Below are 14,328 nucleotides of genomic sequence, written 5' to 3'. Positions count from 1 at the left end.
ACATGTATGCTAAAATAGGACAACAGTCATTTGCACTTGGACTTTGTTATTTTGTGTAACAATATCTGAAAAATTTGCAAATGTAGTATTTACGCAAGTGGATAATAAGATGATTAGCCAGTGAGCGATGTTAATGACAAATACTGTAGGCTCAGTAGAAATGCGTGAAGTCCTATTTTTTGTATACTATACACCTTTCAATAAACTGTAAAATGTCCTTGGGACGAGGTTGTGCGGCTGCCAAAGCTGCCACTCAGACGAGGTGATGAATTGCATTAGGCTAGATGTCATACTATCATAAATATTTTGATTTTTCACCATTTTTGTTATCTAAAAGAGCTTCTGAAATCCGAGGTGGGAGTGTATATGTCCTCTTTAGGTATCAGGGCGGAGTGTTGGCTCTGAGGCTTGTGGCAATCTGAAGGTTGCCATTTTGAATCCTGTAAAACGCCAGAAATGACTCTACTCCATTGGACCATTGAGCAAGGCCCTTAACCTGCAATTGCTTCGTCTTGGGTATAATGATAATCTGCATCCAGCCCTGCAAGCGGGTCCCCCAACCTGCAGGGAAAACCTGGGGGTTAATGGCAGGATTGGCTCTCCAGCCACCACCAGTGTGGTGTTGTGGTATCACCTACCACACTTGGGGTCCCAATCCAGGTGGTTTGTGTCATAGGTGCTATTGGCACATACACATTAGGTATAATTAGCTGAGGTCCCATGGAAGTGCTGCTGCCTCCTAAATCCATTTTACTCACAACACACTGCACCACTGCCTGGGGACAAAACTGGAGTGAGTTGCATGTTTATTTTAAGTCTCCTTTCTTATTTCTTGTTCAGGTCTTTGTTACTCTCAAATGTAAATGTCAAAAGTACCAAAGACCCATATGACCGAAAGAGGGAAAAATGCAGAGTCTCCATTTCTAGCTGAAGGAACATTCCATTTGCAGTTTCAGTTGGTTGATCTGCTCTCCTCATTAGAAGCACAGGCTGTTTTTGTTCAACACTCATTTTTTTAATCTGCAGCCTAATCATATTTTTCCCCCTCTGTACTGCCACACTACTACTGAGTTTCCCTCAATTTCATCCCGTACAGTGCCCACAGAAGTTCCAGTCTGCACTGGTTTACCTGCAGTAATCGGCCACCAGCGCTGTGTGCCTGCACTCCCTCAAGAGTGACATACAAAAATAATTTGCATTGTGTACAGCTGGGTTTTGTGGTTCTCTGCCCTGTAGAGCATGCCAGGCTGAAGGGCATAAGTCCAGCCAATGGGAATACAGGCAAGACAAAAAAAGTTAAACAAATGTTTCATAATCTACATTTCTAATCCAAAAGTGTGATTAAGACAGACAGCAGGCAATACATGGGCAGGCAAAAAGATCGAGCAAAGACATCAGGAGAGGCTCAGATTCTGGGAATATGTGGTCCAAAAAGTAAAAAAAAATACCAAAATACTGAAGACAGAAGGGGAGCACAAAATGGTGGGGTCTCTGCAAATGCAATTGTGTGCAATGTCCAAGCAACAGCAACATGTGCACTCCTCCTTTTCACTTCCAAGTTATATTTACCAGGTAACTGTAGTAGAGCTAGATCAATACTAACATTATGGCTTTAGTACCAGTGTCAGTGTTTGCACTTTAGCAAAGGTGCAGCAACAATGTGCAGGCAAATAACATAACGTGGTTAAACCTGAACCCCAAAATATTCATGAAACCGAGCATAGGACGGTGGCAACAGAATAGTAGTGATTTTAATGTATTTTAAATATTGTATCAGCCAACCAGGGAGGGGGAGAGCAGCATTGATACACACGCCGTGATTGAAATCACTCGTGAAGCTTGATGAGATGCCTCATGCAGCACACGATGCTCCTGACCTTCACGCCATGCTGTACCCTCATGTACTTACATGTTAATAGTGAAAAGTGCATTAATTAAAACAATGTGTGCAATGCATAGACTGCACTTTTGAATTAATGCTGTCTGGTCTGACACTTTACATACTGAACAGAATCCTGGTGATTAGGCTTGGACTTGATTAGGCTTGGACTAGCTTGTGTCTTCGTGAACTCGGCTTAGGCTGTATGAATATAATGCACTTGTTTAACCCACTGAAATATATTAATCTTCACTCATTTTAAGGTAAATACCCTTTCACACCTGTCAAGTCATGAGCCCCTGGAAGACATTACACATCTAATTGTCACTTGCATAAAATGTTTATGGTGAATTGACTGCCTTTAAACCTGAATCTGAAAAGTAAAATCAATGACACACACATTAAGATAAGACACAACAAGAATATTGAAGAAATACAGCTGTAGATTTAGCCATGGCTAAGGCTGTCACCTCTCTAACCCTGGAAAGAAACGCATTTCATCAGAAAGATAAAGACTTTGTAGGATGCTTCTAAAGATGATACTACAATTCGTCTTTACATTCTCTTGGGTTCTTTTAGAAATGTCCTTTAGTTCTGGCAACAGTTCATGGTGGTGTCAAAGTAAATGTGTTCACTGCCAAACTAATAAGTCCTAGGCATTCTCTGATTCACTTACTGATATTCAGAGTTACAGGGAGCAAGATCTTGACTCTGTCCTTGCAGAACTGGGCACAATGCAGTAAAAGGGCCCAGACCGGGTACCAGTCCATCGCAGAGTCCTCACACTGGGACCATTTAATCAAACCTGCAAGGTTTTGAGAATATGGGAGGAAAACTAGAGAACCCAGAAGAAAAAGTCCAGAAACACAAGGAGAACATGCCCACTCTGTGCTGATGGATCAGGTGCCAGATCTGTACTGGAAAGTGGCTGTGCTCTTCTGTGCCACATAAGCTTAGTAATAAGTTAACTCAACTACCTACAATTTACATATATTTCCAACTTTATATCGACTGTTCAGCTGTTTTAAAGCTGCCAAATTATACTGTACATTGACAGGAAAAACAGTGTAGTATGCATGTAAAAATTAAAAACTTAGGATGGTTTTAGCATTGCCTAGATTGTTTTATTACTCTGCTGATGCAGTTTTTTTTGGCTAAATGAGTGGAAATTTCTACATACACAAATTTAAGAATTATTTAAAGTGGATGAAATAAATTATTTGAAAAACTTCAACTACTTGATTATATAAACTACTATAAACAACAGTAATATAGTGCCTGAAGTATTAATATCAAAGGGCTTTTTAAACCTATGGGTGTTTTATCCCCTACCTGAGTCTAAACTCTCCCTTTTGCCAAATTAAAGAGGGGATTTCCCTCAAACTCAAAAATGAATTTCCATCTCTGCCTCTTAGGTCACCATGCCGTCTGCCTCCGAGTAGCCATATTGGGTGCCACACATGTTGTAGTAACCCAGAAAGATGGCTGTTTACTTTTACTGCTTCAAAATATGTGCTGAGATTTGGGAAAAGTCTTGGTAGCCCTTGTGAGGTGCACATTTGAATCCATATAATAGTCCTAATAAAGTATTTTAATTGTACCTATTGTCCCATTACCTAGTATTTGTGTAGTAAAGAAAAAATACAGTGGAACGTTTCTTTTTTTCCTGCTTCTCGTCGCTAGCTTAAGCCTGTTGCCTGTTTCAACCTTGTTGGTATTTTTCTTTTTTTCCTTCTCTACAGAGATGTGAATTGTGCCCACATAAAGATGGTGCCCTCAAGAGGACAGACAATGGGGGTAAGCTACACATTTGTTTGGTTTTTTTTTTCCTCTCTTTTTCCTTATCACTATGACTCCATTTTTACTTTGTTGAATATTAAGTGAAATAAAGTGAAAATAAATGTTCTCAACCCAGTTTTGCATGTATTAGGTTTAGCATTTCTGTCTCTACATATATAGCAGTTCACTGGCTGGACAAAATATACTGATCTTTGTTTACAAGATCTTATTATAAGTTGTTGTCCAAACTTCCATTAGGTGTAATTTTGAAGAGGAGATTGTTCTCGGTTACCAAATGGCAAGTCCCCATGTACCCCATGTCCTTTAGTTGGCAGAGACAGAGATCATCCTGAACGTTATTTATCTTCTCCCTGTACAATATGCATTCTTAGGGTGTCGGAAAGCCGAGATATTTGTGGCTTGAAATAATAGAATACATGTGTGGTCACTTTGTCTGTCTTGGGCTTCATTATGTGCTTGGTAAAGTGGCAGCATCACATAATTCAATAATGAGTCTTAGTTTTTCTTTTAGTGCTGATCCCATTCATTATTGCTTTACCTCTTTAAAACGGTTTCTTTTTCTTTAAATGTAATTTCTTCTTTTGTGTAGATTGTCTAGCCCTGGAGTTTCTAGTCTCTGGAGAAAAATGCTATGGCTGCTGTTTTTCAGCAAGTCCTGAAATGTACCTTGAATTCTATACTGACTGCAGACCCACAATGGCTACTTTGGCTCGAATTTGATGTTTGTATAACTGTTTTCCTGTTGTTTTATTGTTCTTGAATGGGAAACAAAAAAACAAATATCAGTTGTGGACAATAAAAACAGTCAGATAACTCACTTCCTTTCCTTAGAACTCCTGATTGAGTTGAAAACATGGTTGTCATGAAACAGCAAGTACAGTGTCCATTCAGAAATGACCATCTCAGTGGAGTCCGTTTACTTTGATTGGAAATATATTTTTGTGTTTTACTTACAGAAATTGTCTTGCTTTCCTTGTCACCGTTGTTAGTTTCTGTTTTTAACATTTATTCAAGCAACAGCCTGCTGAGGAGCACAATGTTATAATCTCAAAGAATGAACAGGTGATATCTGTTTATTTATTTAGCTTCCAGTGTCTGTGCTTAGTAAGCGTTTATTTATAAAGGGAAATGTTTAGAAGCAAGCAAACCTCAGACTCTTGGAAAGCCTTTTTTTTCAAGTGATAAGAATAATACTTAGCTTATAGAGTCCCATCTTGCTATGGCAAAAGTACATGAACTCATGAGCTCCCCTAATCTCCACACCTGCATAGTTACGTTAGTGTGTTAGAAGAACACTTGCAGTGTTGTAAATTTCTTAGACATTCATCACACATGGATGGTAGGAGTGGGAGCAGAAACGAGGTCAGAAGTTAAAGTTAAAACCAATGGTCACAGCTGTATGAAGGTCCTTGACCTTTTGAAATCAATGTGGCCTCATTTAGACTTGCTGTACTTAATAATAAGAGTAAGTTAAAAAAAAAAAGAAAAACTTTGGGCATTTCCTAATTAAATATTTGTGTTACTTTCTTTTGTTTTGTCTTGAAATGGTGTAACTCGTATTTAGTTGACTATAACACAAATAGGAACAGTTGTGACTTACTTTAGTATGCTGTCAAAGTAGTAATGTTGTTGTGGTATTTTTGTAGTGACATATTTGTGTCCCCCGACCCCAAAAAATATAATGCTATCCAACAGACTTTGGAGATCCGTAAACTTTATTGCACAAGGTGAGTAACCTTGTCAACATAGATAGCTCCTCATCACTCCGTCATTCATGCACGCGGCCCCAGGAATGTACTTGTAAAGAGCCATTCTGAACAAAGCCAGAGTTGTGTCCTGGGATATTTGATCCAGTGTTTCTCTGGTCAGATGGTATTCTGGGAATGACTCCTAGTCTGTATGTATGAACAAAGCCCAGGAACTGCTAGATTACTCCCCAAAAATGTCACAGCAGCTACAACTACAATGTACAAACATTGATGTGAATAAATGAATCATTGCGGTCTCTTGTGATAGCCTGCCATCACTTACTGCTAACTTGGCCATTTTGTGGAAACTTTTTTTTTTTTTTTTTTTTTTTTTTAAGCTATGCTCTTTGTAACATTTGAAGAAAACGGATTAATTATAGGTGAAGGAAAATGTTTCTATTAAGACGAGCAGGGAGTTGTTAAGCCTTGATTGCCAACAGGTGTGACTGTGAAGTTCTGCTTTACAGCTGCAGTTTTTGACCAGTAAATGGAGTGATAACTCAGGTGGCATTAAAGCAGTGGTGCAATATGTGATGCACATCAACTGGAAAATGTGCTTTGTGCAATTGTTTTATAAACAGTAAAAATGTATTGGCATATGTCTTTGGATTGTTTTTAGTGTTGTAGGTGCATTGAATGTGTGTCTGTGAACAGAGTATATTATAAATCGGTAAATAATTAAATAAGGAAATAAATCAACGGAGCATATATTGCAGTGGGGAGAGAAATGAGTTCATGGCCGTGAATCATTTTGTGCGTCTCCTAGGATCCCCTTTCTCTTACCTGAGAATATCATGTGTGAATGCTATTACTGGGTTCCCTTCACAGTTGAACAAGCAAATCTCAAATTCCTGGGATAGTTAACCCAGCAATTTCCATGGCTCTGTGTCATAGAAGCTAACAATGCATTTAAACATATGTTTAACATACTTTCCTAAACAAATCCCCTCCAGAAGTACCTACACCCCACTGATAAAAGCAGCTAGGAAGTAGAAGTAAACCATCAGCTGTCACAAAATTTTTTTGTGATTAGTTTTTAGTGTTCTGTGGATGTGACGGTATATTGATCATTCTATCAGTTCAGTAGAGCACGACAGACCAGCAGCCCACCTCAGTATATGCACTGTATTATTTAACCTGGCATATCTTGTCACCTTTTGAACATGTCTCTTCTTGTCGATAGTGCCAGCTAATCTTTGAAATGAATCTGCAGCCTCTACCATGAGGCAGTGGATGACAAATTTGACTGTGGTGCAGTAGCATCAAGGCTAACAAGTGGGAACTGTGGGCAAAGCCAGCAAGATATGAAAAAATTGAAATATCATCTGAAATTTGTCAACACTTTTCAATGATCAATGATATTTCATTCAATTGATTTTATCAATGATATTTCATTTCACCAGACATGAAGGTTTAAATCTGGAGAAAGAGCAAAGGTAATGGGATAAAAATAGTTTAGCTGATAGGAGTCCAGAAATTAAAAGTTCCTTTCACACTTTATAATATAATTTCAGTGCTCATGTAATAAATACTAAAGGTATCCATATGTTTTGGCAAGTAACCAGTGTGCATCAGTGACAAAAAGCTTTTTTATTTTACATGTTGTGTTTATGTGCTGTCAAAACGTTTTCCTGTTCTGTTGCACTCTGTAAATCTTATTTTGGTATATTTACAGATTAACCCCTACTAATATTCTTTAGAAGGTATTTCTAGTAGAGAATAGGCCTTGTTGCACTTTAATAGAATATCTAGTAAATGTTGCAACTTTAAAAAAAAAGCAAAATTTTAAATATTATAATTTAAAACATAATTCTACCAGAAGTCACAGCTTTAAAAATGTTGTGCATTTTGTAAACCTCTACACCTTCAAAACATCATGTCATCAAGACCAGCAACGCTACAACACTTGAATGTTTTAGTTCAGCTTAGTTTTGTATAGTGTTACTAAACACAACCTCCCTTTCCCAATAAAATAGCATTGAGTCTTGTAATATTTGGTGCAGCCTCCTCTTCAGCTCATGCTACTGGTTTTCATTGTGGTTTATGTCTGAGGATTGCGACGATAATGGCAGAAGCTGGATTTTTTTTTTTTTTTTTTTTTTTTTTGTTCCTTAAAGCATTTTTGTGTTCAACTTGTTTTGGATTATTGTCCTCCTTGAAGATCAAGTGATTTCCTAGTTATACTTTCTTGGCAGAGGCAGACAGATTTAAATTTAAAATCTCCTGGTATTTCATATTCCATGATGCAATGTTCCCTAACAGGATCCCCAGGGCTCATAAAGGAAGAACAAGATAACAGAACCTCCACAGTAGTTGATTTTGGGGCTCAGGCTGTTTTCAGTACAGCCATGCTTTTTAATATTTACCAAACCCACCTTGAGTGTTTGTTTCTGAAAAGCTCTATTTTCATTTTGTCTGACCAAATTGCAAGAGTCCAGTTAAAAGTTCTAGTATTGACTGGGAAACTCACTGCGCTTATGTTTGTGGTTAATAACAGGAAAAGCTTTTGTCTGGTGTGCCTTCCAAATCTGTTGTCATGGAGGAGGCATCTGATGGTAGATTTGGAGAATTGGTGACCATAAGATACTTCCTTTTTTCTGAATTTCTGAGATCCTGGGGAGAATTTTTTACATCCACCTTGCCACAAATGGGGGAAAATAAACTTGGGTCCTCTTCCAGGCAGGTTGGTAACAGCTCCAGTTGATTTGAACTTTTCAATTATTGTCCCAACTGTAGATATGGGCGTTTTCAGGTGAGTAGCTATTGTTTTACAGACATTCTCTGACTTATGAACATCAACACGCTTTTCCTTCATTTGATTTGTGTGTTCTCTTATCTTTCCCATATTGCTGAATGAATTATTGTACTGGGCCTCTGTGTCACCTTATATTTATACCCCAGTGACATAGGAAGTCATGGATTACTGCTTGAAGGTTTTTACACACTCTGATCATCTTAATGTCGGATATAAATAGATGTCAAAGAAAAAGCACATTGTGTCTTGTGTTTCATGAAGTGCAAAGGCACTGGAGAACAGAGTGCATATGGTGAACAGATAAAGTATGTTGTTTAACAACAGCATCACCATCTGATGAATGTATGAAAACTTAACATCACAGCAGCACACTAATGTTATCCATGTCCTGTCCCTCATTCAAGTGTGTTATGGTGCACATCTCGCAGTACCTCAAACGTTTGTGCCACTGGCATTTTGGGGCCAATTATGTGTGTGTATGGCTGGTTTGTGCAAAGCTTCAAAATGATCAGCGTGGAAAGTAACTGGCATAAAAAAATAGGGACAAACTCCATATGTGAAAACAGTGAGTCATCTCAAAGTTGCCATAATCAAGCTGTTTGAATGTGTACAGTATATCGTTACATCCCGAGTTCTAGTTCTGAAAAATTCCAAATTTTTAAAAACTTACCAAGGATTTTGAATAAAAGATAGATACTTTATTAATCCCAAGGGGAAATTCACATACTCCAGCAGCAGCATACTGATACAGAAAACAATATTAAATTAAAGAGTAATAAAAATGCAGGTAAAAACAGACAATAACTTGGAATAATGTTAACGTTTACCCCCCCCCCGGGTGGAATTGAAGAGTCGCATAGTTTGGGGGAGGAATGATCTTTTCAGTGTGTCAGTGGAGCAGGACGGTGACAGCAGTCTGTCGCTGAAGCTGCTCCTCTGTCTGGAGATGATCATGTTCAGTGGATGCAGTGGATTCTCCATGATTGATAGGAGCCTGCTGAGCACCCGTCGCTCTGCCACAGATGTCAAGCTGTCCAGCTCCATGCCAACAGTAGAGCCTGCCTTCCTCACCGGTTTGTCCAGGCGTGAGGCGTCCTCCTTCTTAATGCTGCCTCCCCAGCACACCACCGCGTTGAAGAGGGCGCTCGCCACAACCGTCTGATAGAACATCTGCAGCATCTTATTGCAGATGTTGAAGGACGCCAGCCTTCTAAGGAAGTATAACCGGCTCTGTCCTTTCTTATACAGAGCATCAGTAATGGCAGTCCAGTCTAATTTATCATCCAGCTTCACTCCCAGGTATTTATAGGTCTGCACCCTCTGCACACAGTCACCTCTGATGATCATGGGGTCCATGAGGGGTCTGGGCCTTCTAAAATCCACCACCAGCTCCTTGGTTTTGCTGGTGTTCAGTTGTAGGTGGTTTGAGTCGCACCATTTAACAAAGTGCTTGATTAGGTTCCTATACTGCTCCTCCTGCCCACTCCTGATGCAGCCCACGATAGCAGTGTCATCAGCGAACTTTTGCACGTGGCAGGACTCCGAGTTGTATTGGAAGTCCGATGTATATAGGCTGAACAGGACCGGAGAAAGTACAGTCCCCTGTGGTGCTCCTGTGTTGCTGACCACAATGTCAGACGTGCAGTCTCCAAGACGCACATACTGAGGTCTGTCTTAAAGATAGTCCACGATCCATGCCACCAGGTATGAATCTACTCCCATATCTGTCAGCTTGTCCCTAAGGAGCAGAGGTTGGATTATGTTGAAGGCTCTAGAGAAGTCTAGAAACATAATTCTTACTGCACCACTGCCTCTGTCCAAGTGGAAGAGGGATCGGTGTAGCATATAGATGATGGCATCCTCCGTTCCCACCTTCTCCTGATATGCGAACAGCAGAGGGTCGAGGGCGTGTTGAACCTGTGGCCTCAGGTGGTGAAGCAGCTGCCTCTCCATGGTCTTCATCACATGTGGCGACAGGCCAGAAGTCATTCAGCACACTAGGACGTGATACCTTTGGGACTGGGGTGATGCAAGATGTTTTCCAAAGCCTCAGGACTCTCCCCTGTTCCAGGCTCAGGTTGAAGATGCGCTGTAGAGGACCTTCCAGCTCCAGCGCACAGACCTTCAGCAGTCGTGGTGATACTCCATCTGGACCAAGGTTATTATAGTTTTGCCTTTTTATATTAGTTTTTATTTCTATATTTTTTCTGACCTTACTTGGAAATTCAGTTTAGTTTTAGTTTTCCTTCATCGTGTATTTTTAGTTTTAGTTTAGTTTTTATTTCACAAAGACATTTCTATTTTATTTTTATATATATTAGTTTCAGTTTTAGTTTTAGTAATTATGGCATGGAGCGCCTACGTAGTTAATTTTGTGTCACAATCAGACAGAACTGTATACTTAACAGATTTGGATATGAGTTTAACGTTAGTGGAAGCTTACTGCATTGCCCGGTTTACTATCTTGTTTTGGTTTTGTCTGATAAAAACAAGCATAATCAAAACTAGATACTGAATATGAATAATTTTACGCAATTTTATAATTTTTAAAATATTTTCTCATGAAAATCACAGGGGCTTAGGAAGAACAGGGCTCTTAGACTTGGATGAGTGTGCAGACCCCACCTAGCTGTATTGAGGAAAACAAAGTACAACAAGCATGTAGTGTCAAGGTTAGGGGCAGTGAGTCTTGAATAGACCACCATAAAGGACAGTAAACCCATAATGAGCAGAGCAAGAGCAGGTAATAGGAGTACGGACAGGCATAAAACAACAGAGACAGCGTCTGAGATTAAGAACAACATATACATTATCTAAACCTGTTTATCCAGAGTAGGATCACAGGAAACCTGGAGCCTACCACAGCAGGTTTGGATGCAAAGCAGGAAAAATCCCTTGTATGCAATATGTATGATAAGGCTGATGAAAAGAATATGATATTTCAACTATCTATTTTTACCTTTGTATCGCTTTGTTGTTAAATGATGTTTTTAACGCAAAAGTGATTGGTCAGCAACAATATGCTGATCTTGTATGATGACCTAGTCAGTCTCTCGATCAGTGCCGTTTTATTTTCAAAAACCGGGAGTGCTATCCCCTCGACTTTCTTGTATACTCAGATATGGGGATGGATACTTGAGGAGTAAACCGCAAGACAATGATTAAATTTTTAAATTATCAACATTAAGGAACCATCAACAACAAATCAAATGAATAATATATTGAGCAATTATTATAAAAGAAAAGTTGAATAAATCGGACTCTGCAGCTGTATAAATAAAAAAAAAAAATCGAGTATGTGTTCAGGTAAAGTACCACTTCCGGGTGATCGATTTGGCCCAAAAGTTAATACAGATCTATAATTGTGGTGTAACAACCACATGCCGAATTTCATCCATCAAACAGACACACACACGCATACACACGCGCGCACACACACAATTCCAAAAAACAGTATTGTTGGACACTGGTTAGTCTATAACGTCAAGATTCATCAAAATATCGAGGTCGAATTTTTTCATGATTACTATACTTTCGTATATGAGAAAGTAAAAACAATTTCTCCTGTGCGAAGTGGCAGGTGAATTGATGTCAACAAAAACCAGACACTTGAGAAATAAACTGAAACGTTACTCACTCGTGATTTTTCTGTCCATATGGTAAACGTTTTGATGACCAGCATATTCTGATTTCAGCCGTTTGAATTACATCTTGACAAGCACAAGGAAAGGTGGCACGCAAATCGCTTTCTATTTCCCATGCACTTATTTCTTTACGCTCCTGCACTCAGCTTGCTCTGTCACCGCAAATGCTGTGTGAACAGTCGCCCTCCGTCACCAGCCGCTGTTCACTGGATGAAAATGTGCGGGCGGCTCGTGGTGGATGACTTTCTGTTTTAGAATTAAAACTTACAAGGGTTAAAGACTAACGGCAAGAATATTCATTCAAAAACGAAAACTAAAAATATTTTAGTAAATTATTATTTTATTTCAGTTAGTCTTTCCAGCTACTTTAATAGTTTCGTTTAGTTTTAGTTTTTCATTTCAGTTTTGTTAATTATTTTATTTCAGTTTACGAAAATGTTTTTTTAATAATAGTTTCAGTTTTGATTTTAGTTTTCGTTAACTATAATAACCTTGATCTGGACCCGCTGCTTTGCTGGCACGAAGTCTCCTCAGCTCTCTGCTCACCTGCGCTGTTGTAATTGTGGGTGGGGATGTCTCTCCTATGCTGGTATCAGCAGAAGGATGGGTGGAGGGTGAAGTACTCAGAGGTGAGAGTGAGAGTGGGTTAGGGTGGTCAAACCTGTTAAAAAATAAAACACTGAGAACTTAGCAATAGGCAAGCTATTAAGCAGAATGGCCCGCTAATGCTCAAATAACCTTGAGAGTCCATCAGTGCCAGCCCGTTAGGTTTTTAAGCATATATTTATGTTGGTGCACTGATCAGATGTTTGGTTTTAATTTTCATTTTTATGCCAGTGCAACACATCTGTCAGATATGGCTTTTGCAATTGCTTACCTATCAGACTATATTTCTCTGGTGGGTTTCAGGTGGGTTGGAAGCGCATTTAGTGTGTCTCTAGCAGCAGCTGGCACAGATCTTACTCACTTTCTTCTATTACTGTTCCTAGCATACCGCTTGACATTAGTACTACGGTGAAGAATTTAGGAATTAATGACTTCCTCCTGACAGTTGAGCTCAATTATATAGAAATCATTGACAGACTGTTTAGGGATGATACATTAGTGGTAGACTTCTTTAACTTTTGACATTCATATATTTATTTGGCCTCTTATGGAGCATATAAAAATGCAGTGATTATTAATAATCTTTGAGTTTTAAAATGCATGCATTTCTTCTGACAAGGTAAGGCTTTAATCTCCCAGAAGGTATGGGGGTGGCTGGGGGGATTTTTTTTTTTAATTTTAACTTGGATAAAGGTAATACTGTTGTCAGGTTTTCTCCTGGTTTCTGTTAGCATTATGTTTGTAGTATGAAGACTAAACTTTTCCACAGCATTTCACTTGTGACAATGGGCTCTCCTGTGCAAGAATAGATCCCTCTTGAGCATCAAAAGGTTCAAGAGAAGAAATATTCTAAAATGATCAAATACATGTCGGATATTAAAACACAAATTATACAAAGCCAATGACAGATGGTTAGGGATGGTGCCTTTCTCGAGTTATCTTAAAGCTAAGAAAGACCCTAATTTATGGCAGCCCCACTTACATCTCCACTCACTCCCTTAACACAAAGTTTTATTTGAAACGCAAAATATATAAATCGCTAATGAATAGATGGTGATTATGGTCCAAGTTGATGTGGCAGATCCATTTTGCACATCCAACACATTTACAGCGTAGGCTGTTTATTCTGGTGTTCCTCCTTGCAGACAGATAGAAAATCACTTATGGCTATATCAGTATATAGATTTGTACAACTGCATGTGAAACCCTGTGATCAGAAAAAACACATCTCTCCACCTTCAGTTGAGCAACAGAGCCTTCCTCTCTGCTTCTTTTCTCTGTTTTTGATTGCTGCTGTGCCTTAAAGACTGAACAGAACAGTCTTGGTATGAAATGCCCTCAAACGGTCACATCATGAGCGACTTGTACTCTTAAAGGTGTGACATACAATTTCGCCTCGGTGTCCTGTATAATGGTGTACAGTGTTTTATGTAGTCTGCTGACATCATCACCACCACCACTACTATGACTGTGTTGCTCAGGTGTGTTTCACAGTTTTAAGTCTTGGGTGTAGAGATCCAGAAATTTGTTGTTTCAACTGCTAAAACATATGTACAGTGGGTATAGAAAAGAATCCCCCCCCCCCCTTTGAAATATTCCCATTTTTTTGCTTTACAGCCTTAAATGAAAATACAAACCAATATTGTTTCCAGCTTTACTTACTCAATGCAATTTTTAACATCCAAGTGAAAGATATCACAGCTACAGTTCAGAAGAATTTAAAAAATAAAAAACAAATACTGAGATTAATAAAGGATCACCCCCCCTCCTAAACTCAGTCAGGTATAAGTGCCCACCATTTCCATTGCAGACCATGGTTACTGGCTTCCTTCCACCTGTGATCAACTGTAATCAGTGTGATTAGTGAAGCTGTTCCAGGAGCATTCATTCCCTTGC

At 39.1% G+C, this 14,328-nt stretch overlaps 1 protein-coding gene across 11 annotated transcripts in view; it reads left to right on the top strand.

Annotated features, from left to right (window-relative positions):
• mllt10 (MLLT10 histone lysine methyltransferase DOT1L cofactor) overlaps positions 1-14,328 on the top strand; it is a 193,445-nt gene that overhangs the window by 81,651 nt on the left and 97,466 nt on the right. For all 11 annotated transcript variants that reach the window (XM_051929241.1, XM_051929242.1, XM_051929244.1 and 8 more), the window contains one exon: positions 3,622-3,676. In XM_051929241.1, the coding sequence (XP_051785201.1) occupies positions 3,622-3,676 (55 nt within the window). The remainder of the gene's footprint in view (positions 1-3,621; positions 3,677-14,328) is intronic.

The sequence above is a fragment of the Erpetoichthys calabaricus genome, chromosome 6, assembly GCF_900747795.2.
Source record: "Erpetoichthys calabaricus chromosome 6, fErpCal1.3, whole genome shotgun sequence".
Classification (NCBI taxonomy): Eukaryota; Metazoa; Chordata; class Cladistia; order Polypteriformes; family Polypteridae; genus Erpetoichthys; species Erpetoichthys calabaricus.
Note: the sequence above shows the minus strand (reverse complement) of the source record. Positions and strands in the feature narration are given on the sequence as shown.